The 26,857-nt window shown below is 47.4% G+C and overlaps 1 protein-coding gene across 1 annotated transcript in view; it reads right to left on the bottom strand.

Annotated features, from left to right (window-relative positions):
• The window catches only part of LOC146356136 (alpha-2-macroglobulin-like), an 83,668-nt gene extending 57,876 nt beyond the window's left edge, over positions 1 to 25,792 (bottom strand). Inside the window, exons 1-11 of the mRNA XM_084831160.1 lie at positions 25,527 to 25,792; positions 22,512 to 22,695; positions 20,686 to 20,851; positions 20,051 to 20,103; positions 18,644 to 18,664; positions 12,165 to 12,333; positions 11,955 to 12,039; positions 8,926 to 9,049; positions 5,791 to 5,905; positions 3,767 to 3,876; positions 1,243 to 1,404 (exon numbers count right to left, since the gene is read on the bottom strand). Of these exons, the coding sequence (XP_084687286.1) occupies positions 1,243 to 1,404; positions 3,767 to 3,876; positions 5,791 to 5,905; positions 8,926 to 9,049; positions 11,955 to 12,039; positions 12,165 to 12,333; positions 18,644 to 18,664; positions 20,051 to 20,103; positions 20,686 to 20,851; positions 22,512 to 22,695; positions 25,527 to 25,618 (1,281 nt within the window). The 5' untranslated portion in view covers positions 25,619 to 25,792. The remainder of the gene's footprint in view (positions 1 to 1,242; positions 1,405 to 3,766; positions 3,877 to 5,790; positions 5,906 to 8,925; positions 9,050 to 11,954; positions 12,040 to 12,164; positions 12,334 to 18,643; positions 18,665 to 20,050; positions 20,104 to 20,685; positions 20,852 to 22,511; positions 22,696 to 25,526) is intronic.
• Positions 25,793 to 26,857: the final 1,065 nt, after the last annotated feature.

Genomic DNA, 26,857 nt, shown 5'->3' with positions numbered 1-26,857 from the left:
CCACATGGACCCAAGGCCCGGTTGGAGTCCACCAGAAAAAGAGCCTTCGCTGTGGTGGCCTCCTTCCTGTGGAATTCCCTGCCACTGGAGGTCAGGTAGGCAGCAACACTGTGTTGTTTTCGGTGCGATCTCAAGACATTGCTATTTTGAGAGGCCTACCCTGAGTGACCAGCTGCGGTTTCTTAAGTTCAGAATCTGTTCTTTTAATGTTCTGAAATCTTTGATGTGGAGTGGTATTTAAATATTGTAAATAAATAAATAAAATAATTTCACACTTTTGAACCAACACACCTAACAAAACTCAATTGTCCTTCAAACTTTGCACTTCTCTGAATTTTGCAATGGGGTTCTTCAATCAAACAATGTGTATGTTAGGGGAAAATGTATATGTTAGGCAAAATTGTATACAAAAATGGATGTATTAGGAAAAATGCAAATCCACTTTTATGAGAATTTTAAAAAAAATATCAAAGGTTGGGATGAACTGAACGTATGATGGAAAACATTCTCAAAGTTTGGAACAAACTGAAATTAAGGGCACAATCCTATTGAGATAAACGTGAGCCTCCGAACTCGGAGGCTGACATCTATCCAACGCAGGATGGATGGAGCACAGAGGGATCCTTTCCTCCACACTCCAGCCACCCTGCATTTGCGGCTAGATGTGTGTTTTCGTACGCCTAGCCACGGCTTCGGGGAGGGGAAGGGAAGGGGCCTTTGGCTGTCTAAAGTGGCTTTCGCTGTCTCCTCCCCACCCCCGGACCTCCCCCTTTTCGCCCTCTCCACACTCAGTTTATGAGCGCAGAGATGGTGTCGGTACGGAAAGAACCGCACCGGATACGAGGGGGTGAGGGAGGGGAGGGGGAGCTTGGTTTCCAGAAACTGAAAAATCCTATGGCCATCTAGACAGTGTCTAGACGGCCATAGAACTGCTCTCTAAATTAGAAAAATGAGGAGCAGAGAGAAACCGAAATGAACTAATTCCTCCATCCACAGTGTCTAGATGGCCATAGGACTGTTCTCTAAATTCGAAAAATGAGGAACAGAGAGAAACCAAAATGAGCTAATTCCTCCATACATAGTCAAGGATGAACGTGGTCACTATCTGGTGAGCAACAACTAGCACCATGGGGCTGTGTACACAGCCCTGTGATCACACGAGTTCCAATATACTTCCCATATACTGGAAATAGAGAAAGCAAGAACAGAAGGATGCTAATCGATAACGAAAGAAACACTCACCATGATATTAATAGAATCATGTGTGAAGTTAGCTGTGTCTATGGAAAACTGCACTCGTCCCTGGGCATCAGTAGTATATTTGGCCTCCGTTGTGTATTCCCCTACACGAATCGTGATGTTTTCATTGGCAATCGGCACACCGGTACCGTCCACCAGCTTGGCCTGGATTTGCAAAACCCAACAAACAAGCCAAACTATTTTATGATTACTGCATTAGATTGGACCTTCACGGGCGATTCTGTGGACAGGAGAGCAGGGGGTAGAGAGGAGGGTGGAGGGGCGGAGCAGGGGTGGAGAAGTGGCACCCCAGAAGCCTTGAGGGGTGCAGGAGGCCTGAAAAATAACATCGTCAGCCACTGCCATTCCAGTCTGTACAAACTTTGGTTGGTGCGCCAACTATGCCCGTTCCTGGATAGGGACAGCCTAGCCACAGTGATCCATGCACTGGTAACCTCACGATTAGACTACTGTAATGTCCTCTGTGTGGGGCTGCCCTTATGTGTGGCTCAGAAGCTGCAGCCAGTGCAGAACGCGGCAGCTCCAGGGCTCACTGGGACACTCAGCTCTGCCCATATAACACCTGTGCGAAAAGAACTGCTCTGGCTGCATATTAGCTACCGAGCCACATATGAGGTTTTGTTATTATCATATAAAGCCCTAAACAACTTGGATACCACAACCAGGTTACTTAACAGGCCTCCTTCCCTTATATATTACACTGCCGACCTTTAAGATTATCAGAGGAGGCCTTGCTGGTCATTCTGAAACCAACACCGTGTCACCACGTAATACCTCGAGGGCGGGCCTTCTCGGTAGCGGCACCCACCCGTTGGAAAACCCTGCCCTGTGCAGTCCAGGAGGCAGAAAATGTGGCAGGTTTCAAACGCCTCCTGAAAATGCATGTGTTCACCTAGGCTTTCCCTAGTTTTAATTAATCATTCCGCTCCACTTTACTACACCTTGTATTGCTCTTTCCTATGATTATAATCGGAATTGTTTTTAATCATCTATTTTAAATGTGATGTTAATATTTATATGTGAACCGCTTAGGGATTTTACTATATTAAGCAGTATAGAAATACCACAAACAAGGGTAGGGAACCTCTTTCAGCCCGAGAAGCTCTCGGGGGCTGCATTCCAGTGTGGGCGGGGCCAAAGGTGAAGTGGGCAGAGCCAAAGGCAACAAGCAGGACCAAATATACACTCATGCACACACAACATACACTCATGAACAGCGGTGCTGGAGAAATTCGAGACAAACTAAAATGAGCTTGGATTTCTAAGAATCCGACCTGCGGAATCCACTGCGGAGCGCCCCCCTCAGGCCATGTGGAGTCCGTGGACTTTTGATGTTTTCTTTTACTTTCCCAAAATTTATGCATATTTATTTGTAGGAAAGTACGCATGTTTCACCTGAGGAAAAGTTGAATGGAATGGGGGATAATACGCTAAGTGTTACGTAGGAACGTAAATTATGGAAATGCTTACGAAACCTCTTACGTAATTATTTACGAAATTATTTATGTAGTTTTCTGCATGACGAAAAACACACACATTCACACCCGTCTGTGAGGGGACAACGGAACAAAAGGCGCCTGACAATCTGCAAAACACAGACGGAGCGGATTTTACACAGTCCGTACATCCCTCCTCATGAACGCACAAGTATACATAAATATTTTGTGTATGCAAAGGTATCACCATCAGCATCATCATTGTGTATACAGAAACACACTCATGCATGTTGAGTATACACTCACGAAGCACACAGACTCTGCCCTCCTCAAAGTGCCCTCCCCGTGCTGCATTTACGCTATTTAAAAGCCTCCATTGGCAACCATGGAGGCTTTTTAAAAGCCCAAAAGTAGTGGAGGAGGGGCAATTTTGTCAGGGGGGCTCACGGCATGGCAGAGGAGAGGATTAACCCTTCCCTCTCCAGTAGCGACCCTCCCATGAAAGTGCTCTTCCCCATCCTACAAATAACCCTTAAAAAACCCCACTGGCCCAAACGGAGGCTTTTAAAAAGCCTAAATGCAGCAAGTGTGTCTATGTGTGTGTGTGAGTGTGTGGTGGGTGGCCGTGGGAAATCCTTCTTCTCAGGTCAGAGATTGGAGATATGAGATTTTCCACTAGGAAAATCTCTTATCTCTCATCAGCTGCTGATTGGAGATAAAAGATTTTGAGGTCGATGGGTGGGGGATAGGGGCTTGGGGCTTGGGAAAAGGGTGGGATCTTGGTGGAGGGGGAGGTGTCTGGGGGCCAAGTTTGGGGGCCAGATGGGAAACCCCGGGGGCCATATTTGGCCCATGGGGTGGAGGTTCCCCATCTCTATACAGGGAATGTTTTCACATACATACTTGGCTGCAGTGGAGGCTGCAGCCAAGTATGCTGACCCCCACCCCCCAGAAGCAGGCTGCTTCTGACTGAAACCCAGAATGGATTCACAGCCCCACCGAAATCGGAGCCACCAGGCTCCACTACTTGGCTGTGGAGTCATGCATGGTGCGCCATCCACCTGCCTTACCTGCCCAGAAAGGGGGATCCCAGGCTTGTAATAAGTGTCCAGCCTTTCAAAAGTCACTGTGCTGAGAGTTCCAGTAATGGTGGTGGAAGCCGTGCCTGTTAATGCCACCCCTGCCAAGAAAGAAATCGCACATGCAAAGCAAGGAGGGTAAGCAGGGAAGCACTTCTGTTCCCTTCAGGTCCAAGCTCTCCAGCAGGCTGCCCTTGCCTGCATCCCTACTGGGCTCCAGTTCGTAGGAAGCCTCCTTACTGTGAGAGCTTGCCCCAGTCCGGGGGCAGCGCTGGCCTGTGACGCCGATTCTGAGTCAGAGGGGTGTGCTGTGGAGCCAGGCCCAGCCATGGGAAGCCAGGAGCCCGAGAACTCAGTTCAACCAGGCCTCCCCTTGGCTTACGAGCCAGGAAGGGGCGAGAATCAGGACACTGATATGGCCCATCTTCCACACCTGACCTTGACAGAGGCCTCTGCCTCTGCCAGAGACGTCTGCCATGGGGACAGGCTGGAGGGGGTGGACTCTGCAGGCGAGGGGTTTGGGGGGCGGGGCAACTGGGAGGTGCGGCAACTGTCTGTGAGCCGGGTGTCCTGCCAGGATTGGATGTCTGATAGTGATCATTAGCGGCCGCTCCACTGTATTGAACCCAGAGCCACAGGCTATAGTCTTTGCTCGAAGCAACTTCTGGGAAACCTGGACAGCTTCCTGCTTTTGCTGGAACTGTAAACCCACTCGGACTTACTCTGTGTGCAAAACCCAGGGCTGATGGGGTCTTTTATTGTGACGCTCGTGAACTGATTCTGGTCAAGGAACTATATCGTAATCTGTTACCTACGGATCTTTATTGGGGCTGGAAAGCCTTATAGCCAGGGATATCGGAGCTCGCTGAGCTTTCATCAGCTCGGTCCCCCGGGCTTTGGCTCATTTCCCCACGATTTCTGGCCTGACTTGATCTGCACTGACTCAGGCCAGTTCACAGATTTTCCTTTAAAGAAATTAATAAAAATGCATAAATTGTAGCCACAATTTGTGTAATTTACACAAACTTTGGCCAGAATTTCCACCATTAGCTCAAATTTTGGCTGAAAATCGCATAAATTATGCAAACTGCAGCTGAAAATTGCATAAATTATGCAAATTGCAGCCAAAATTTGAAAAATTATGCAAATTACACTTGTAATTGGTGCACATTTCTATTAAAGCGAAATTTTAAAAACCCTGGAAAAGTTCCCGGATTTGGGGAAGACCCCTGGGGCACAGCCCCCAAGTGCGAGCCCAGTTAGGTGCTCAGCAGGGGTCCATTCAACCCCCAAAGGGCCAGATTTCACAGTGATGGACACCTCTATTTATAACTAATTACTGGAATTATGGAAATGAAAGGTCTTACTGAGCCTTGTGCCTCTGGATCGGGAAGTCAGGTTCTTATACACTTAGGTCAGATCGGACTATTTGTCTTTCTAGACCAGCGGTGTTGAACCTCTTCCACCATGAGGGCCGAATTCTATTTCAGAGAAGCTCTAGGGGGCGCATTGCAGGGACAGGCAGGACTGAAGGCAAAGGGGGTGGGTCAGATGCAAAAGGGGTGGGGACAAAGGAAAAAGAGGTGGGGCCAACTTACCCCAAACACCAGCATATATTTGATGAACACTCTTCCTTCCAGCAACTAAGCCTTAGGAGAGGCATTCCTACCTTATAGAACGGGGGAAGACATGCAACAGCTAGGAGACCACCAAACAATAGGTGGTCCAAGGAAGTGGGGTGAGATCAGGGGAAGAGGATGTGGCCAGGTGGGGTGAATTTGGCCCATTGGCCTGAGGTTCTGTGCCCCTGGACTAGCCCCATAATTGCCCCTTAGGTGGCAGTGGCTCCCCAGGGTTTCAGGCAGAGAAGGTCTTTCCATGACCTGTACCTAATCTCTTTAACGGGAGAAGCCGGGGATCGAAATTGGGGCCTTCTGCATGCAAAGCAGGTGCTCTGCCACTGAGCTATGGTCCTCCCCTCTCCACACCACCCTGCTGTTCTGCAAGAGGCATACCTGTGCCCTCCTCTGTGATCTTGCCTTCCACATTGATGCTCATCTGATAGCCATCCCACTTCAAGTGAAACTGCTTTGTTTTCACCACCTGAGAGATACAGCCATGCCCGTCCGCCTGTATAAGGGGAAACCAAAGAGTGGCTGTAAAGAACCAGAGTGCCTCCATGTTTCTTTTCTTCACTTGGGAACTTAAGGAGGGATTATCTCACTCTTAGCTCACAAAGATAGTGGGCTATTTTGCCTTTATCGACCAGTATACCACTGAAAGAATGTATCCACTTAGGAAAGTGAAACTATTTCTCAACATCATCAGTTACTGGAAATTGTTATTAGAATGTGTGATGTCTACAGGAATGCCTGACAAAGACTTTTTACAGTCGAGATGGAAATACACCGGGGTTCCATAGCCTGCCAGATATATATCTGATATAGCCCTTTCCAAAAAATGCCACATATAACTGTTAAGAGCAGTCTTGAAAAATTGACTGATTGGAGAGATCCGGTTGGAGCCATGTCGTCCTGGCAGTGACTTGCGGAGCTCCGCAGGTTGCTTATATCAAACAGCTATGAAAAGGTTGAGAAACCTTTTATCTTCCCCTAGAATTAAAAGGGGAAGCTTACAGTACCATCTGGATGAAATCTTGGAAGGACAGCTGCTTCTGTGGAGAAACAGAGATGCTGGAATCTAAGGTTAATTGCCGGAGTATCATCTACTGAACGCTGTTTGAAACTCCTAAGCAATTAGGAGACACAAGGACAGATGAGCTCCGAATAGTATTTGTGAATTTAAACTACCAGCAATATCTGAGGACTTGCAATTAAATCTGCTTAAGTGTTTGTTTTTCTGTTTCTGCAATCATACTTGCTTGTTGTGCTTTTGAAAGTGCAGGATGGCAGTTGTTGTTGTTCAGTCGTTCAGTCGTGTCTGACTCTTGGGAATGCCACCTACCCCCCCAACTGCTCCCCTGGCAAAGGTTTCTAGAAATGCCAGAGATGAAGAGGAGTTGCTTGCTTTGATAAACACCATGTCTTCTTAGCTATCAGTGCAGTCAAAGAAGCTTGAAACAATTCAGGACTCAATCATTGCCCTCCAAGGGGCTGTGGACTTACTATCTCTTTTCAAAAGACGGAATCGAAGGTTAATGCCCTCGAAGATCGAGTTACTGCTCATGAAACTGCTATGGAAGCTTCTCATAATATTTTGTCTGTTCGAATTTCTCAACTGGAGGCCTTCACACATAGAGCGAATCTTCGTATCCTTGGTATTAAAGACGTGGCTACTGATATATGTTTGGCTGAATTTATGGATAAACCTTTGCATGAGCTATTGGTTTTACCAACTGATTTTCTACTTGATATTGAGCACGCATATTGTGTTCCTGGTTCAATATGTGGCACTAAAGGGACTTTTGGGACTGTTATTGTTCAATTTTCACGAGTCTCTACAAAAAATTATCTTATGCATCTGGCAAGAGAATGAGGTGAGCTTTGGTGGGGACCAGCAAATGACAAGATTATGCTCTTTCCTGATTATACTAAGGAAATAACTGACAGAAGAAGGCAATTCACCAAGGCAAGAAGTTTGGCAAAGCAAATTAACCTGCAATATCATATTAAATATCCGGCTACATTTTGCATTCTTTTTGAAGGCCAGATGAAAAGGTTTTTAAATCCTGATGCTGCAGAGTCATTCCTCACTGGTATTAAAATGAAAACAAGGGAACCAACTCCCTCAGCCTCCCGAGTTGGAATTTAGCCATCTTGGGTTATAGCTGATAAGATATCTAGGCAGTATGCCAGAGTAAATGTTTGCATATTTCTGTTTTCTTTCTCCTTTCTTATGTTATATTGTAATAAAATGCCTGTTTGTGTGTATATGTGTGTGTACATATATAAATATATTTTAGATATGATATTACTTAAAATATACAAATAGTTTGCTTTTGTTTTTTGTTTTTTATCTTTTTCTTAAATTTCTTTTTATCATGATCATGATCATTATTATTATTAACATCATTATGGAATTATGATTCTTACTATTCCTTGCTGGCTAAACCTGTAATGTTTATGAATACCCGTTAATTGAATGGTAATATATGGCCAATGGAAATGGATTGTTTGCTCCCATTCCTTTGCTATAAGACTGAGGTTATGACACTGAAAGATAAGGTTCACCGTTTGTGGTGCAGCGGATTGAAGATTTAACAATACCTGCCAGTATTTGGAAGAGTGCTGTATAGGTATAATCTGCAATTGGATTTATATTTGGATATTTGGTTTGCTTTTATTGAAGTTTAAATATAATCCTTTTTTATTTTTCTTCTTTTGCTATCCTCCCTTTTTCTTCCTCAGAATACTGTAATGTTGGAAACTGAAGATTCCGATTATGTTGTTGGTATTGTTTACTTCATTTATATATAAAAAAAAGATTTTAAAAAATTGACTGACTATTCATACTGATACGGTTGTTTTGGAAAAAGTAATTGGCTTGCTTTATTTTATTTATTTATTTAAAATATTTATATCCTGCCCTATATCAGGAAGATCTCATTAAGATTGTACCATCAAGCATTATAAATCTTGTATAGAAGTATTTAACTGATTTAGTGCAGTTTTGTCAGGTTTCAAACACCGAGAGTGTTTACAGGACGTCGTCTGAAGGCACGTGAGGCAGCCCCCTTGCTGAAGCTAAGCAGGTCTGGGTCTGGTCAGTGCTTGGAGGGGAGCCCACCTGGGAACCACACGTAGCAACGTTGAGTTCCATGATGGGAGAAAGGCAGGATAGAAACGTAATAAATAAATAGAATACACCATTCCAGTGGTGGGCAGGAACAAAGCAAAGGGGGCAGGGTCAAAACATGGAACATACAAGCATATTGCAGCTTAAACTCTTCGTGCCAGTAACTGAGCCTAAGGAGGGGCATTTCTCCCTTTTAGAATGGGGAAGAAACTGCACAAAAGCTGGGAAACTACCAAATGATTGGTGGCTGGGGGGAAGGGGGTAGGTCCATGGGAAGGGGGTGGAGCCATCTGGGGAACTGAGGAGGGCCAGATTTGGCCTCCAGGAGGGCTGGATTTGGTCCCTGGGCCTGCGGTCCCCTACCCCGGTTATAGGGCTTCAGTCCTGGCACTTACCTCGCCACTGAATTCTTCACACAACTCCTCTTCCTCTTTGCCATAACACTGGGTACTGGAATAATAATATGGCCGACAAACACGAATGTTGATCAGCCCGGGGACAGGCTTCCCATAGGTATACCTGTAGCCAGAAGGAGCCATGCCATTGATTGAAAGAAATGTCGGATATGGAGGAAAGATAGATGGGTGTCAAGTTCGTATGTCCTCTCCCTCCGCAATCAACACGCTCCATGAAACAAGGCTTTGAGCTACACTTCTTTATTAGTTAGCGACTCGCTTCTTTACAAATGCAGATTCTAGGAAACTCTCAGACTGCAATGAAACAGCTAATCCACACATCTATGAATATCAATAGAGGAGATGGAAGTGAAAGTTAGAGAAGTTGCCGGCAGTCTGGGCATGAACGTCTCGGCCAGACTTGCTTTGCAGGGGTGGCCCTCCACGAGTGGCCAACCTGGCAGAGCACCTGAGCCCTGCCCCTCACTTTTCCCACTTCGCTCTGTGATGGACCCTAGCGTCCCTCAAGTCATGCCCCTTGCCCTCCTCCTCCTCTCCCTCTGAAACTTGAGTTCTGACGGTGGAGGAATGGGGGAGCCGTTCAGGCTGGGCCATCGGTGTGCCAAGGTCTTGGGAAGAAAGTCTCTCTGTATGTGGGCTCACCGGGGAGGGTGCCTCCCTCGGTTCGGACTGCTCTCATACTGATTCTGAATCTGAGCTGCCAGACATCTCGACACGCTCAGATTCATTCCTGACAATGGGAATGAGTCTGGTTGTCTGCTCGTGAATGTTTTCATCACTGCTCACGGCTCAGATCTTGGGAAATGTGATTTCATATGGACGTAAGAATCTGTCTTCTACAGCGCCAGGTTAGAATGTTGGAATCCAATGAGTTTGGACTTTAATGAATTTGACCGGCAAGTTCTGCAGCAGACTGGATTTTCCCCAGTTGGGTGGCTTCTGTGGACTTGAGGACTGTTTTTCTAACCTTCTTGCATTTTGCACAAAATCAGTAATACAAAAATACACAAATTAAAAAACCCAGCCAAAATACACATCTTCCCCATTGGCTAAAGTGCAAAATTTGTGCATTCACAAGTGCGAATTTGCACAAATTTGGAAACTAAAAAATGAATTCAGTCAATGAGCAGACAATGGAATGAAAGGCACCTGATGATCCACAAACTGTGGGTGGGATGGATTTTACCCAATCAGCACATCTCTAGCGCCAGGCTACTTCAGCCTTTCCCAGCTGGGGGCCCTCCAGGTGTTTTGGACTACAGTTCCTCACCATTGGCCATGATGGCTGGGGCTGATGGGAGCTGAGGTCCAAAATATCTGGAGGGCTCCAGGATGGGAAAGGCTGGGTAATTTGTTCATTAGCCCAGTATGGGCTCCTCTGCCTGGATGTGTCTCTCCAGCTTCTCTAGCCTAGGAGTTCCCCTCAGCTTCTTCTGTGAGGGTGTTGAACCTCAGGCTTGGAGGCCAAATCCAGCTTGCCTGGGGTCCCAGTCCAGGCCTCTGTGGGATCCCTGATGCCCACACCTCCTCCCTCACACCACCAAGGGTTTCCCGCTGCCCCTGACCCACAACTGTTTGCTAGTTTCCCAGGTTTTGTGCAGCTTCTTCCCCATTCCAACAGGCTGAAATGCCTGTCCTGAGGCTTAGTTACTGGCAGGAAGACCTTTAAGCTGAAATATGCTGGTAGTTTTTGGCAGTGTTGCCCTGCCCCTTTGACCTCCTGCCCTGCCAAGAACTGGACTGTGGCCCTGAGAGCTCCTCTGAATTTGAATTCAGCCCTGGGCTGAAAGAAGTTCAACATCCCTGTTCTACTGAGATCCTTTTAGCTGGAGATGCTGAAAATAAAAAAGGTGGGGCCAACTTTCCAAAAATAGTAACTAAGCCTTAAGCTATTTCAACCTTTTAGAATGGGAAGAAACTGAAGAAATCACTAAACAATCCGCAGTTGGGGGAATGGGTGTGTGACCTTCTGGGGAACCCCGAAAGGCCTGGCTTGGAATGCCGGGTAGGCCAGATTTGGCCCATGACCCTCAGGTTCAGGACTCTTGCCTTTAATTTATGCATTTTTTGCCACTGAGAAGAGTGTTTTGGTGTGCATTTTTAAATGCACACAATTTCTTTTGGGTATGCAACCCCACCCCAGCCCAAAACTAAGCACAAGCCCCAGAAATGTTTACATTTCATTAGTGGAAAGCCTTCTGGTGTGTTCAGGCTCTGGAGCTGCAAATTCGGTATTCTCACATAACAAAAAACCCAACCCTGGTCATTACTTTCTCACCTGTCCATACTCTGGGCAACTGCTGGGCACTTATACCACACAGGTACCACAGCCCAGCTGCATAGTGGGTTGGTAGAGATGGGATGTGTCAGGATTGGAACTGAGCCCATAGAGCCCCAAAGCAGCTCTGATTCTGAGGAAGAGCTACAACCCGTGGGAGAGGAGCCCGCTCGTCTCTCAGAGGCGCAGCTGCAGGGAGAGGCCCCCCCTGCTCGCATTCCTGAGAGAGATAGTGACCCTGGCAGCGAAAGAGCGGGAGAGCGGTTGTTGCTAGACGCAAGGCGCCGGCGCAGAAAGAGGCGCGAGGTGGAGGGCGCTGAGAGGAGGCGCTCAGCCCGCTTGGTGCTAAGGGAACGGCTGCGTCCCGATGCTCACGGGTAAGGGCGGGAGCCTCCCCTCCTAGCCCATAAGTTTCAGACCTTTCCCCCCTTCTCCAAATAGGGACCAACTGCGTACATGGAGCTTAGGTTACTCTGCTATGATACACTATGCAGTTGCTTGCTTAGTTGCTGGCAATTGGCATCTGAAAGAGTCATTAGGTTGTAAAGGAATAAAGCCTTGGAAAGAATCCCTTTTGTCTGCGTCTTGTTTTGGCAACTGGAGGGGACTTTAAGAGGCAGTTAGGGCGCTCCTGACAGGATGGGAGAAAGAGAGGAGTGGTGAGATTAGTTGGTCTCACCAAAGCTCCTGGGTTCCTGGTTCAGAAGGTGAAGAAGAGAAACTCACTTACACTCCACAGACCGTCACTTCTAGTTCCACAGTCATAATCGTTATGATCTTGGGTGCCTTCACCAAAACCTGAAATTTGGGCAATACTACAAGGAGAAAAGAAATAACAGCACAGAGTGACAGAAAGCAGCCACACAGGTATTAACAACCCATGTAAACCATCCAGAGAGCCTAAAAATAATTTTCTACAAATAAAACAGGCAATTCTAACCATATTCTTCCATATCAAAGGTGTGTGCCACATTCTTCCCAGAAGCTTTCTGTACCACGACTTTGTAGGTGCCTTGGGTGGGCTCTGATGCCAGAGGAAAGGAGAGCTGGGTGAGGCCCAGCTGAAGCTCCACATCTTCCCACTGGAACAAGCGGTTCCTCTGAGGGTCCTAGATGGGGCGAGATAACAGGGCACCAGGCACTCATGTTAAAATCAGGCACAGAGCAGAGCTGATGGGGTCCCAGATACTGTGGTGCTCTATAACCCCAAATGAAACTCTAATATAAGAGCATATAAGAGTCAGAGATGTCGGACAAATCCGCAACGGAATCAAAAGAGTTCAGATTTTTATGAATCTGCAGTGAACTGGCTTTTCCCCAGTCAGGTGGATTTCATGGACTTGCAGACCGTTTTTCTACCTTTCTGGAATTTTGTGCAAATTTAGTAATAGAAAAATATGCAACTTTTTAAAAAGCTGGTTGAAAAGGCACATTTCCCCACAGGCTAAATCGTGAAAATGCACATTTGGTGGGGATTTGCGCATTTGGTGGGGACTTGCTCATTTTTGCAAATTTGGGGGGGATTTGCATGAATGCAAATTTGCACGAGTATGAATTTGTGCAGATTCAGAAACTGAAAAAAATCTGATTCCATCAATGAGTGGACGACAGAGCTAAAGGGGCCTGACAACCTGCAAACCGCAGACAGAATGAAGTTTACACAATCCATATCTACCTAATTGTGTGTGTGTGTGTGTGTGTGTGTGTATATATATATATATATATGTATGTATTTGGGAGTATATGGGACTTGTATACTATATACTATATAGCATATATAAGACTCCAGTATAAAGAAATGCATACATTAGATTGGGGTCTTCACATGTTCAGCGCTGACCACTGACCATAGCAGGGGTGCAGAACCTCAGGTTGGTGAGCCCAATCCGGCCCCCTCGGGCTCTCAGTCTGGCCCCCCAGTGTCCCTAGATAGCAACAGTCCTTTCCCCTGGCCCCACCCCTTTTACCCTGACCACTGATCATTTGCCAGTTTCCCAGCTTTTGTGCAGTTTTCTCCCCATGCCAAAAGGTTGAAATGCTGCTCCTAAGGCTTAGTTACTGGCACTAACAGCTTTGAACTAGAAAGTGGTGTTAAACGGTTTTTGGCTCCACCCCCTTTGCTTTTGGCCCCGCCCACCACTGGAATGTTGCTCCTCAGAGCGCTTGGGGCCTTGGGCTGAAAGAGGTTCAACAGCCCTGACTGAAATAATGCGTACAAATAATGCATACTTTTACTTTACTATTGCATTCATTTCCCACCTTTCTTCCATCATGGAACTCAGGGTGGCTACATGGGATTTCCAGGTGGTCTCCCCTCCAAAGTACCAATGAGACCTGGACCTGCTTAGCTACAGCAAGGTGGCTGCCTCATGTGCCTTTGGACCATGCCCTTTAGAAAAATGCGCACAGAAATATGTACGAACTTGTGTGTGTGTGTGTGTGTGTGTGTGTGGTGGGATAGGGGTAAGGGAAAGCCCACAATCTGAGGTGGACCTGAGTCAAAATGCGCTTGGGGGTGGAAAAAAGAATATCTCAACAAGATTGATCTTGCCAGAGTCACGCATCTGTCATGCACAGCACCATCTGTGTAGCTGCACTAAGCATAATTAGGGATGCATGAGAATTTTGTTGGTTTGCAAATGATGTAAATGTATCCCGTTCGCAACCCCAAATGCAAACAGGAATGCATTCTCCTGGACATTTTTGAATTTTCCCAGGCTTGAAAATGCACACTGCTGGAAATGCTTACATGAACATATGCACACTTGCATGCTTGTGCATGTGCAGACTTCTGCATATCTCCCCCAAATTGGCATTTTGCCTATTGGGGAAAATGCACATTCTTGGTCAGGAAAAATCAAATATTTGCATTTTTTAAAAATGTGTACTTTTACAATTGGAAAAAAATGTGCAGCTTAAAAATGCACATTTTCCCAATCAAAAATTACAATTGTTTCCTGATGAGAAAAAACAGAAAAGAAAGAAAGACGCTCCCATTTGGGAATGCAGACAAGGTGAAACGAGCTTCAGGGAAGAATTCAAGAATTTAATGAACTTGAACGTTGCACATTCACCCATCCCTATAATATTGCAATGAGGCGCATTGCGCCCCTGCTTTAAAGAGATCACAAATAATCCAGCTGGTCTCTCCACTTTATCTTTTCCAGTGACCGTGGCACTAAAAGCAATGACTGAAATGGAGACCTGAGTTGCAAGGGTCCTATCCAAGACTTGGATTAGTCATTTCTAAATCAGCTTAATACATACATGGCTCAATTTCGGGGTGGAGTGGGGTATAGAAATGCCTCTTTATGTCCTTTCTAAGACCGTCGCACATGTACAGCACAACCGTAAGCGTGTCAACCCAAACGTACACCTCACTGAGTGAAACGCAACCTGCTGCCAAGTAGGATTGTAGCCTGGTTAACATTTAAACCTCTTCCTTGCTGTCCTTTCCCGTGCCTCGTATCACAAGCTTGTTTGCTCTAGGTAATCGCCTGATTAGAATTGCTAGAGTGAACCGCCCAATGCACCGGAAGCCTATCCGAGGGCCAGAGTAAAGTGTATGCCATGAGATTGCAGACTCTGGTTGTGGGGAGGGGGACAGAGTGCTGAGGGGGGCACATGAGAAGTATGATGGAGATGGACAGACAGAATGGAAGGCACCTGCTGGGAAGGGGCCTATTGCCTGGAAATTGCTGCAACCTGCCCAAAAGCTTATTTCCCATTAGAGTTGGAACCTGTCGCTTACCATCAGGGCTACAGTCCTCAGTGATTCCCCATGTGCCCACCTTGGCCTGGAGCTACAGATGCCTGTACAATCATGCATGCCAGGGGTGCAGCACACTCCAATCCAACCTGCGCTGCCACTTGGCATTCCTCCGGGGGGTGGGGCTTAGGCTCCGAGCCCCACCCTCTGCAGGAAACTCCTCGGAGGGCATCTACATGGCTATCTCTGATCTGATAATGGTGATAACAGTGGGGATTCCCCTGATGGCGTGTGTCAGGGTGGAAACTGAGCCGATAGAACCCCAGAGCAGTTCCAATTCTGAGGAGGATCAGCAATCCATAGGAGAGAAGCCAGCTCATCCCTCACAGGCACAGCAGCTGGCACAGATTCCTCCTGCCGGCATTCCTGAGTTAGATAGTGATCCTAGCAGTGAGAAAGTGCGGGAGGGGGTCTTGCTAGATGCTCGACGCAGACGCAGGGAGCAACGAGTGATGGAGGGCGCGGAAAGGAGGCGTAGCGCCCGTCTGGCGCGCAAGCAACGGCCGCCTCCCGTGGACCCAAGGGAAAAAGGGAAGATCTCTCCCTAGCCCATAAGTTCAGGGTCTTCAAGTGACTCTCCTTCAAATGCGGATCAACTGCCTACTCGGAGCATAGGCTACTCTGCTGTTCCTTGCTTAGTCGCTGGTGATTAGCATCTGAAAGAGTCATTAAGTTGTAAAAGGATTAAAGCCTTGAAAAGAATCCTTTCGTCTGTGTCTTGAGTTGGCTATTGGAGTCTACTGAAAGAGGCCGCTAGGGTGCCCCTGACAGCGTGTACCAATAGCAGAACCCCCAGGGATGCCCGGCAATGGGTGGCACTCTTCCCCCCAGATGGGTGAGTGTCGCCATCTCTCATAGCAAGAGTAATGGAATTTACTGCCAAATGCTTACTGTCCCTCCCTGGTGGGGAGGAAGAAGGGCTGGAAGAAGATGGTGGCAACAAGAGAGAGAGAGAGAGAGAGAGAGAGAGAAAGAGAGAGAGAGAGAGAGAGAGAGAGGCAGAAGAAGAGAGAGTGAAAAAGAGAGAGAAGAGTGTGGCAACAAGAGAGAGAGAGAGAGAGAAGGGGTGATATAGCGAGAGGGGGTGGTATAAAGAGAAAGAGAGAGAAGGGGTGGCAGAAAAAGAGACAGAGGGGGATGGCAGAAAAAGAGAGAGAAGGGGTGAGATAGTGAGAGAGGATGGTATAAAGAGAGAGAAGGGGTGGCATAGAGATAGGGGTGGTATAAAGAGAGAGAGAGAAGGGGTGTCAGAAAAAGAGAGAGAAAGGAGTGGCATAGAGTGAGGGTGTGGCTAAAGAGAGCGAGAGAGAGAGAGAGAGAGAGAGCAAGAGAGAGAGAGAGAAATGTGTGATAGAAAACCTACCTTTGGTTTTGTTCCTGACCACCACTGGCTTCAACCCCCACCTATAACAACGTGGGTTCCCCACCTCAGCTCGACATACTTACCTAGTCTGCAGATTGCAGATTGCCATCTTGCAGCACCCTGGAAGTGGGCCTTCTCCGTGGTGGCACCTGCCTTATGGAATGACCAACTGTAGTATGCTTTAGGCACCAATTAAAAACCCATCTCTTCACCCAGGCCTTCCCTGAATACGTGTACTGCCCAGCTTGTTAATTATGGTGTTTAATGTATTTATTAATGTTCTTTGTAAATCTTTTAGCGCTCATTATATATTTCAAGTGTATTTTAATGTATATTACAATGTATTATAATGTATTTTCTTGTAATCTGCTTAGAGATTTTAAAATATGATCAGGGGTATAGAAATCTAATAAATAAATAAATGGTCCTGTGGAATTCAATGGATCTTATTTCACTCCAAGTAGACACATCTAGGATTGCACCTGTAAAGAATTAAAAGTGTCACAACAAGCATAGCCAAGAGAAGCATTTGGTTTTGGAGCGTTGCTGTTTTCACTAGTTCTCTTGGCACCATATTGCCTTCTAGAATAATTGACAATTCAGGGAAAAGTCACGGCTGACCTGAGAAGTGAAAAATTCAAATAGCACCCCGCACTCCAACACAGGGAAATTCAATTCAGTGGTGAAGACACAGAAAAACTTCCTCTGCATTGTGCCACCTATGGGCCAAATTTCCCACTCAGCCACATTGAATTAATATTGGCTGTGCTTCCACTTAATTTTTTATTGGGGGGGCAGTTACGTGTTCACCCTGAACCCTTGAATAGTTAGAATGGGGTTGTGGGGAGATCCTCACTTAATTCCTCCAGCTGGGATAAGTGTTTTTTTTTTTTTTCTTTTTTTAAAAGTATCTCTCATAGTTTGTTCAGGTTTCTAGCCCCTAGTATGTAGGATGTGGGGTTGGTGAGAGAACTCTTTAATCTTTTAGAACTCTTTCACATGGAGCTTTTATCCTGCTATTGAGATTGCTCAATCATGGAAGTTTGTGGGCCCTTTTCATGACGTCGTTAACCTCCAGGGCACATCCAGAGGTATTTCCTGGTTATTCCATCTCAAAAAGATCCGGAACCAATGAACGATATAAGTCAGGTTGGTATGCTAGAAAAACAGCCACTAGGTGGTGCTGTTTCATGGAGTTCCATGGAACGCTGAAAATTAAAAGCTTCCCTCGCAGCGATCACATGGTCGCCATCTGGGAGCCCACGATAAACACGGAAAGGCTCCAGAACGGGAGGACTGCGGGGGGTTTCTTTAGTGTAAGGGCAGCCTTAGATTCGGAAGGTTTAAAAAAAGAAGCTTGCCTCACTATGTTGCTCTTGATACTGCTATTATATATTGTTGTTCTGAGTGATGATTGATTTGCTGTGTTTTATTGTACTGTTATTCTATCTTTTGTTGTATTAACAATTTGTTCACTGCCTTGGGGGCCTATGGGCCAAAATGCGGTATATAAACCGCAACAACAACAAAACCACCACCAACAATATAATGGTGCCTCAAATTTGCTGCCTGAGGTAACTGCCTTGCTTTGCTTTATAGAAAAGCCCCTGGACAAAGTGCAGAGAAACAGGTGACTTGCAGGTAACACTTCTCAGGCTCAGACCGAAAAAGGAAACCTCAGGAGATCTGGGTGACACATTTGCTTGAGTCTGATGTTGCTGCTGGGGAAGGAAATCTCTAATATGGAGAGGCTGTGTGGTGTAGTGGTTAGAGTCTTGGATTGGGACTCAGGAGATCTGTGTTCTAGTCCCCCTGCGGCCATGAAGCTCACTGGGTGACTCTGGGCTGACACTCAGCCTAAGCCTGACCCTCAGCCTAACCTACTTCACAGGGTGGTTGTGAGGATAAAATGGAGAGGGGGCGGATCATGGACTTCGCCTTGGGCTCCTTGGAGGGAAGGCAGGATATAAATGGAGGAAATAAAACAAATAAATACGTAATTAACAGGGTTGGCTCCAGGATCTGCCTTCTGTGGGATTCCCCCTCTCCCCACACACCACACAGCTCACTCCGTTGAGAAGGGTCTCCCAACTCTCTGTGTAGCATTTCCAGGTGGCTGGAGGGGCTGCCGTGGGGAGCAGGGGGCAGGGAAGTCCACTTCAACCAGCGCGGCTGATCCGCATTCAGGCTGGACCCAACCCCAGCAAAGGTACTTTGCCTGTGTGTTGAGCAGCCGCCCTGTCACCGTGGGTGAGAGGTGGAGCGGGAAGGGGGGTTACCCACGTACCTGGATGTAAACCAAAGGAAACTGTGGAGACAAAAAACAGGTGGGGGGGGAGATCAAAGACAGCAATGGATGATAAACGTGAGCAACTTGAAGGCGGACTCCCGGCCATGCACGCCCAGTGGCGCCCAGTTCCATGCGACGCGATCCCATGCCACGGAGGCAGGGATGCCGTGAGGGTCCGCGGGGTGAGGGTGGGATCTGACGGACTCCCCTCACCCGCCCCCCAGACCCCGCTCGCCGACCTGCAGGGCTCTCACAGACCCACTCAGTGAGCGCTTGGCAGCTGCCCCCCCTCCTAGCAGCCGCCATCGTGTGCAACGTCGGGTGCTTGGCGGCCCTAACGGGCACGTTTACGCAACATTGCTGGCGTGAATGCCTGTAATGTTGTGTAAATGGGCCTTTTACGGCTGCCAATTATGCAGCGCTACCTACCCGGAAGTGGCCAAGCTGCCGTCACTGTGCACAATGGCGGCTTGCTTGGACGGCGGGTGGCCCCACGGCTTTGCCGGGCGCTCGTCAGGCCGCCATGAAGCTTGTGCGGCGCTGTCCGTCCCTATTCAGAGGAGTGTGCGTGACTGACAGGGCCAATGGAGTGGGTCTTTCCTATGGACACCCCCCCCCCCACGGCTGGAAGGTCATAAGCCTGTTGGAGACTGACTCTGTATTAGAATTTATTAGCATGGCATTTCTTACCGAAGCTGGCAGGAGCATGAGAATCTAAGGGCGCAATCCTATGCAGGTTGAGTGTGCAATCCGATGCATGTTTAGACAGAAAAAAAGTCCTACAGCGCCCAGCATGCCCCAGCCAGCCATGCTAGCAGGGGCATGCTGGGAGTTGTAGGACTTTTTTTCTGTGTAAACACGCATAGGGTTGCGCCCTTACAGAGAGAGAAAAAAGCCCTCCAGCTCCCAGCAGCCCTCCAGCCAGCCAGTCTGGGAGGGGCATGCTGGGAGCTGTAGGACTTTTTTTCTGTGTAAACACGCATAGGATCACACCGCAAGCGTATCCGTTTGGAAATCTCAGGAGGAATAGTTTTGGGGAGGCGATGTGTAAAGTGCACAAAGGAAGGGGAAGCATGGAAAAAGCTACATCTATGAGGTACAGAGCTCATCGATATAAGCACTGTGTTTTGCCCATTGTGCTGCATGACATTTGCAGGGAAAGTAAAATGCGAAACTTGGTTGAACTGCACCAGTCAGGGCAACATCACTCCCGCCGTATTGCAGCTTATCACTGATTCCACTGTAAAGACCCAGAAATAGCAACCAGTCACACGCTCTTCGGGCAAGGTTTTACACCCACGCAGGCCCCAGAGTTGGCAGGGACTGGAAAAACAACAACTGCAGCCCAAGGGATGGCTGGATGAGTTGTTCCGGAGACCACTGTGGCACGAGAATGAAACTTACCTTCTCATTCAAGGGCCGGAAACCTTCATCCAGAGAGACGATGCGGAACTGAACTGGGAAAGGAAGAGGAGGAAGCGTTGTGATGTGACTTTTAAGCATTGTAATGTGACTTTTGCAGCTATGCATGTTATGGCTTTCCATGCAGAAGCTCCGAGGTTCAGTCCTTCATATTTCCATTAGTAAAATAGGAGTTCAAAAGGACACCGAGAGCTGATGGCCTAGGAAGGCGGGGAATTCTGATGTGGCAATTCTTCAGAGCACAGCTGCTATCTCTCTACTAGGGATGGCTGTTGCGGGTCCAAAATAGTTGGGGACCCCTGGGTCAGGGTGCTGGACTGGGACTCGGGAGACCTGGGTTCTAGTTCCCACTCGGCCATGCAGCTCACTGGATGCCTTTGGGCCAGTCAATGACTCTCAGCCTAACCTACCTCGCAGGGCTGTTGTGAGGATACAATGGAAAGGAGGAGGGCCATGTAAGCCACCTTGGGTTCTTTGTAAGAGGAAAAAAGGCAGGATATAAATCTAAGAAATAAATAAATAAATGAATAAATAAGGAGCAAGGGGCTCCAGACTGTATGAAAAGTATTCTGCAGGATTTGCCAAAAATTCCTTCCCCGTTGGAGCCACTCGCTTACCCTTCTGTCCTGGCTTATACAGCGGTTTGTCTGTCTGGATGAAGACCAGGCTTTCCGGGTTCTTGACCAGCACCGTTTTCCAGCTTCTGAACTCCAGCGTTGGCCCTTTCACCACCACGTTGAGAAACACCTTTAATGACCCTGAAATGCTGCTCCATCTGGGAAGCTGGAGAAGGAAAATAAAAAGGGGAAGGCAGGAGCCTTAAGAATCTTTCTGGTCATGTGCAGCTGCTAACCAGCCCCCAGTGGTGACCTTCTAATCATGGCAAATGGGAGTGGCTGGGGCAATCCTCGAAATCTTTCGCCAAGGCATGGGGCAATCACATTTCCCCTGCCCCCAAAATACTGTTGCGGAGAAAATGTGACACCTCCCGGATGCCCAGACAAATCGGGCCACAGCCAGGCTGTTCCACATGAAGCCCTACTTTGACCCCCCACCGATGTTTTTAGAATAATTGATTGATTGATTTAAAATATTTCTTGGCCACTTTTCAGGGCAGAAGCCCTCCCAAGGCGGCTTACAACAATAAAATACATAAAAAACAATTAAAATATTAAAAGTGATAAAAATATAAAAACAATTAAAACAACAATAAAACCAGCAAGATGTTAGCAGCAGCAACAGTAGCAGTCATATCAGTAGAAGGCCATGGTAAAATAGTATCTTTTCAAGGCCTTCTTAAAAGTCTGCAATGATGGAGCATGGCGGACCTCCGATGGCAGCTTGTTCCAAAGGTGTGGGGCCACTGCAGAGAAGGCCCTCTGCTTTTAACTTGATTTGCCTACCTAAAAAGTTTTTTAAAAAACAAAAATGAAAACAGCAACAAGCTTTTAACTTGATTTGCCCCACCTCAGACATTTTCAGAATAAGCTTTTAAGGCTGCAATCCTATACCCTTTTACCCGGGACTGAGCCCCGTTGACCTCAATGGGACTTACTTCTGAATAGACATGTACAGGAATGCAGTGTGACTTGATTGGTCCACCTAAGATGTTTTCAAAGCAAGGTTTTAACTTTGTGACCCCACCATTCCCTTTCAAAGAATGAGAGTTTAAAAAAAGAGAGGAACATTTCTGCTTTTTAAAAAAATGTGTAGAAGTTAGTGCCTCCCCCCACCCCAATTGATAATATACCAAATTCCACCAGTTAAAGCCAGTTATCACAGATTTTCCAGTCAGCTGATATGCCAAAAACTTTGCCTGCCAGTGGAAGGTCATAGAGATGGGGCTAACTGGGCCTCCCTTGGCAAGGAGTTCCACAGTTTGGGAGAAGCCACCAAGAAGGCCCTGTCTCGAGTTCCCACCAAATGTGTTTCAGATATTGGTGGGACAGAAAGAAGGACCTGCCCTGAGGATCATAAAACACAGGCAGGCTTGTATGGGAGAATGATCATTCATTATGATTAGGGATTACTTTGCTGAGTTGCTTCAGCTGCGTTATGTGGCAATGTTGGTTTTGCCTGGCAAAATACCCGGTAACCTTGGCTGGGATTAAAAACCAGTGGAGGCCGGTGGCTCCAATTGGTTAGGATTAGAAACCTCGGTTAGGATTAGATTAGGATTGTGATTAGGATTAGAACTAGGAATAGTATAGGTTTAGAAAAATAGATGGAAACCTAGTTAGGATTGATTAGGATTGGTTGGGATTAGAAACCTGGATAGAGTTAGGGTTGAACCCTACCCCCACAATAGGTTCAGCACCTCGGATAGCTCCTTTAGAGTTCTGGCTGGTTCTGACTGAAACCCAGAGCAGATTCACAGCTCCACCGAAATCGGAGCCACCAGCCTCCACTGTTACAAACCAAAATGGCGCCTGAGCGCTCTCACCAGGAATGGGATGCACTCGAAGACATCCTTCTCTGACACCACGTCCCTGATCAGGCTCTTGTTCTGCCCTTCGTATTCCAGAGTGACGCTCAGGGTCACCGACTCGTTTAGGTGGCTCAGCTGGACGCAGATCTTCTGAGAGGTCTCGGTGCGGATCAAGAAGGGCACCAGCACCACGTATTGCCTGGGAGAGGGGAAAGGGGTCCAGTCAGAGGGCTGGGGGGCTCTGTGATCTTGGCTGTGGTTCGCTACAGGTGGCTACAACCACCCACAGACGCCGCCATGTCTGCCTGGCTTCTCCGAGCACTGAGCAGTTCCAGGGCACAGGTTTGCTTCCCTTTGAAAGGAGGTCACCAGAAGCATGTGGTCCTTCTGTGATATTTTGAGTTTATTTACAAATAGTGAGACTGAACATAAGTGGAGGTGTCGCATAACCTCTGCAACGAGGTCTGCTGTTCCACGGTGGCATAGTGGCATATTTGGCAGCTGCGCATGTCCCCATAACAAGCCCCCAAGGAGAAATCCAAAATGTCAGGCAGCTGTGTTAGAGCGAACCACCTCTAACAGTTTTCATCTCCACCCGGAGCAGATCTTTTGTAAAGCTCGCGGGCCTAAGTTGCCCGTTCAAGGCCAAGCCGCCCCCAAATAGGGATGGACGCCCTGTGTAAAATCCGCTCCGTCTGTGTTCCGCGGATTGTCGGGCACTTTTTGTTCCATCGTCCGCTCGTAGACAGATGTGAATGTGTGTGTTTTTCGTCATGCGGAAAAATACATAAATAATTACGTCAGAGGTTGTATTGGCCCCAGGGGCATAGCCAAGCCATTTATAGTGTTAGAGGAGCCTAGAGATCCATAATGCTTGCTTAAGTTCATTGTTGGTGCCATTCCCATGCTAGTAAGCCTCTGAGCATGTGCAGATGAGTCAAAAGGCTGATAACAGCCTTCTTGGTGCATTCCTTGCTAATGAGGAGAGTCTTTATCTCTGATGCGCCTGGGAAGCAGAGTATGTTTACAGGTGGCTGTGTGAGAACCAAGTGCTGTTAGTTTATGCTGAGAATGAATGCTGGGGATGCGTGCTGCTGAAATGCTGCTTATTGCTAACCTGTGGAGTATAAGACCCATTGTACCCAGTGGCTCATGGTTCAGAGAAGCTGTCTGATCCAACCACTGGGTATGCCTGTGTGCTGAAAGTTGCCCAATAAAGTACTCCTTGTAAGTAAACCTTTGAGTCTGATGTATCATTGTCTTGGCACCTCTAACCTAAGAGTTCAATGCCCGTGGCTGGGGCGGCACAGAGGTTTCGTAAGTATTTACATAATTTACCTTTGTACGTAACATTTAGTGTATTATCCCCCCCATTCCATTCAACTTTTCCTCTGCAGAAACTTGTGTATTTTCCTACGAATAAATAAATATGCATACATTTTGGGAGAGTAAAGAAAACATCCAAAAGTCCACGGACCCCACGCGGCCTGGGGGGGTCGCTCTGCAGCGGATTCCGCAGGTCGGATTCTTAGAAATCCGGGCTCATTTTAGTTTGTCTCGAATTTCTCCAGCATCCCCACCCCCAAATAATTTGCATTTGGAATATATTATTGTTGAGAAAGTCCACCCCTCACGCCCCACCCCCCAGCTACTGTGAGGATTGCAGCTAAGCTCAGGGGGATCAGGAAGCCTCAAGGTGTGTGTGTAGCAGATGACGTCAGTGTCCCGTCTTATCAAAAAGTTCAGGCGTTGCTTTCCTGCGGGCTCTGGCTCCATTACACCACCGTGTCAGGAATGCCCCTGGTGCCTACCGAATTCTCCAATAGCCAAAATCAACACTCAGACAAAAGGGCTGCTTTCCAAGGCTTTAATTCCACTTATCCTAGTGAGGCATACAGATGCTAATTGCTTGAGACTCAGAGAAACTACAAAGGAACAGCCATCTGGGGGTTTCTAAGGGTTAGGATGTCAGTTGATCTCCATTTGGGAAAAACGCGGCAATTCTCTGAACTTAAGGGGTGGGAGGGGAAGATCTCCCCCTCTCCCGTGATGCTTCTGGCACAGCTGTTGACGTTGAGCCAATCGGGCTGAGCGCCAAAGCTCGGCCCCTGCGACCTCTCGCTTGTGCCTGCGTCTGCGCCTCGCGACTAGAAGTTCAGGTCGTCCCTCCCTTTCCACGCTTGATTCATTTCCTTTCGACTCTATGGGCTCAGATACAACCCTGACGCACCGCTGTTCCCACATCAGATCTCCAGGGGCACAGCCAGCTTCATGGCCTAAGGGACTTCCAGTGCCCCAAACTCAGCTCACTATCTCCTTCTCAGCCTGCTTCTATGTGACATGAAGTGCGATCTCTATTTTTCTTTTCACACCCAGATAGCTTGCCACAGCGGAGGCTGGAGACTCTGATTTCAATGGGGCTGTGATTCCATTCTGTGTTTCAATCAGGACCAGCCAGAACTCTAAAGGAGCTATCCAGGATGCTGGACCCAGTCGTGGGGATAGGATTCAGCACCCTGGACAGCTCCTTTAGAGTTCTGGCTGGTTCTGGCTAAAAACCCAACCAGAATCACAGCCCCACCCAAAATGGGAGCCACCAGCCTCCAATTGCATGCTATTTCCCCTGGCTAGAGGACAGATTCACCCCTCTAACCACCCCCTTGCCTTTTTGAGCCATCTGAGCTCCCATGGTAGCGTAGCACCTGTTACTGGCTAATTATTTTAGTCCCCAGGGCAACATCATTATAGGTCCCAAACATTTTATTATAGGTTTCTTCCGTTCTTGCATTTTTCCTTGCTCTTCTCTTTCTTTATTTACTCTTTATATATTACATTTCTATACCGCCCAATAGCCAAAGTTCCCTGGGCAGTTCACAACCATTGTTAAAAGTGCTGGAGTCAGAAACCAATGGAGATCTACTGCAAATAATGTAGAGATCTACCAGTAGGTCCCAGTTTAACTTTTGCCCTTGCTCTGGCAGAATTGTAACTGGCAGAAAGCAGGGGGGACCCCTCCGACAAGTGACTTACGGTTGTGTGGTAGATGCTGAGAAGTCCCCAGGAAGAAGAAACAGCAGCAGGAGAAGGAAGGTGGTTCCCCCCAGGATCTGGACCTTCCCCATGACGCTTCGGCAGGAGAATCAGGCGGAAGCCAAGGCTGGTGTCTCACGCCTCGTCCTGCTCCCTTGTTCACCAGGCTGTTAGTCCCTTTATGCTGGGTCTCTGCAAATGGCCCACAAGGCAGAGGAGACAAACGCTGGGACAGTACTGGTGCGGCTGAATGCTCCGAGTCACAAAGAGCACACAGAAAGTCCCCTGGCAAGCAAACAGGGAAGGGAGGAGAAAATAGGTCAATGACAGCATTTATGCAAGGCACTGGCCTGTGTTTGAACCATCCATTCAGTTCCAGCATAACCTGGCAGAGGGTCGGAGACATTCCATTTCAATTTACAGTTATTCTGTAAACTGAAATAGAGATGGAGGGCAGTGGGGGGCGGTGGGAGAAATTCACTCAGTTTGCATTTTAATGCGAACTGACCGAATATCGCACTTTTGACCCGATCCGCAAGCTGAAATTCATAACACAAATGTGTGTGCTAAGGGGCAGTGTGCAAAAAATGCCTATGTTCATGAAAAGAATGGCCACCAATGCATTATATTGGGCAAACTGCATGCAAATAATGTTTCTATTAGACAACACTGCTGACACATATTAGGAGAAATACATACAAAAGTTCGCAAAGGTTGAGGCAAACTGAATTGAAGTTTGGGAAAAATGAGAAACGGAGAGAAACCCAAACTGACAAACTAATATGAATGTAAGAACTTCAGAAGAGCTGGATTAAACCAAGGTTCCATCTAGTCCAACATTTTGTTCTCACAGTGGCCAACCAGCTGCCCATGGAAACCCACAAAGCAGAACAGGAGTGCAATAGCACCCTCCCACCCATCTTCCCCAGCAACTGGTGTACAGAGCCATACTGCTTCTGATGCTGAGGATATCATGAGGACTAGTCTCCATTGATAGTCTTTTCCTCCAGGACCCTTCTAAAGCCATCCAAATTGGTGGCCATCCCAACATTTTGTGGCAGTGAATTCCGTACTTTCACTATGCGCTGTGTGAAGGAGCCCTTCCTTTTATCTGTCCTGAATCTCCCACCAATGAGCTTCATGGGGTGATCCCTTTGGGTTCTAGTATTATGAGAGATGGAGAAAAATGGCTCCATGTCCACTTTTCCTCACCATGCATAATTTTGTACAGCTCTATCATGTCCAGGGATGTCGTGAGAATCTGAGAAGGGGATGGATTCCAGCGGACTCTCCCCCACTCGTGCCACCCAGACCAGCTCGCCAAGCAGCCT

This window comes from Heloderma suspectum, chromosome 2, assembly GCF_057233095.1.
Source record: "Heloderma suspectum isolate Gila_16-S chromosome 2, 16-S_ref, whole genome shotgun sequence".
NCBI lineage: Eukaryota > Metazoa > Chordata > Lepidosauria > Squamata > Helodermatidae > Heloderma > Heloderma suspectum.
This window is presented reverse-complemented; position numbering and strand designations above follow the sequence as displayed.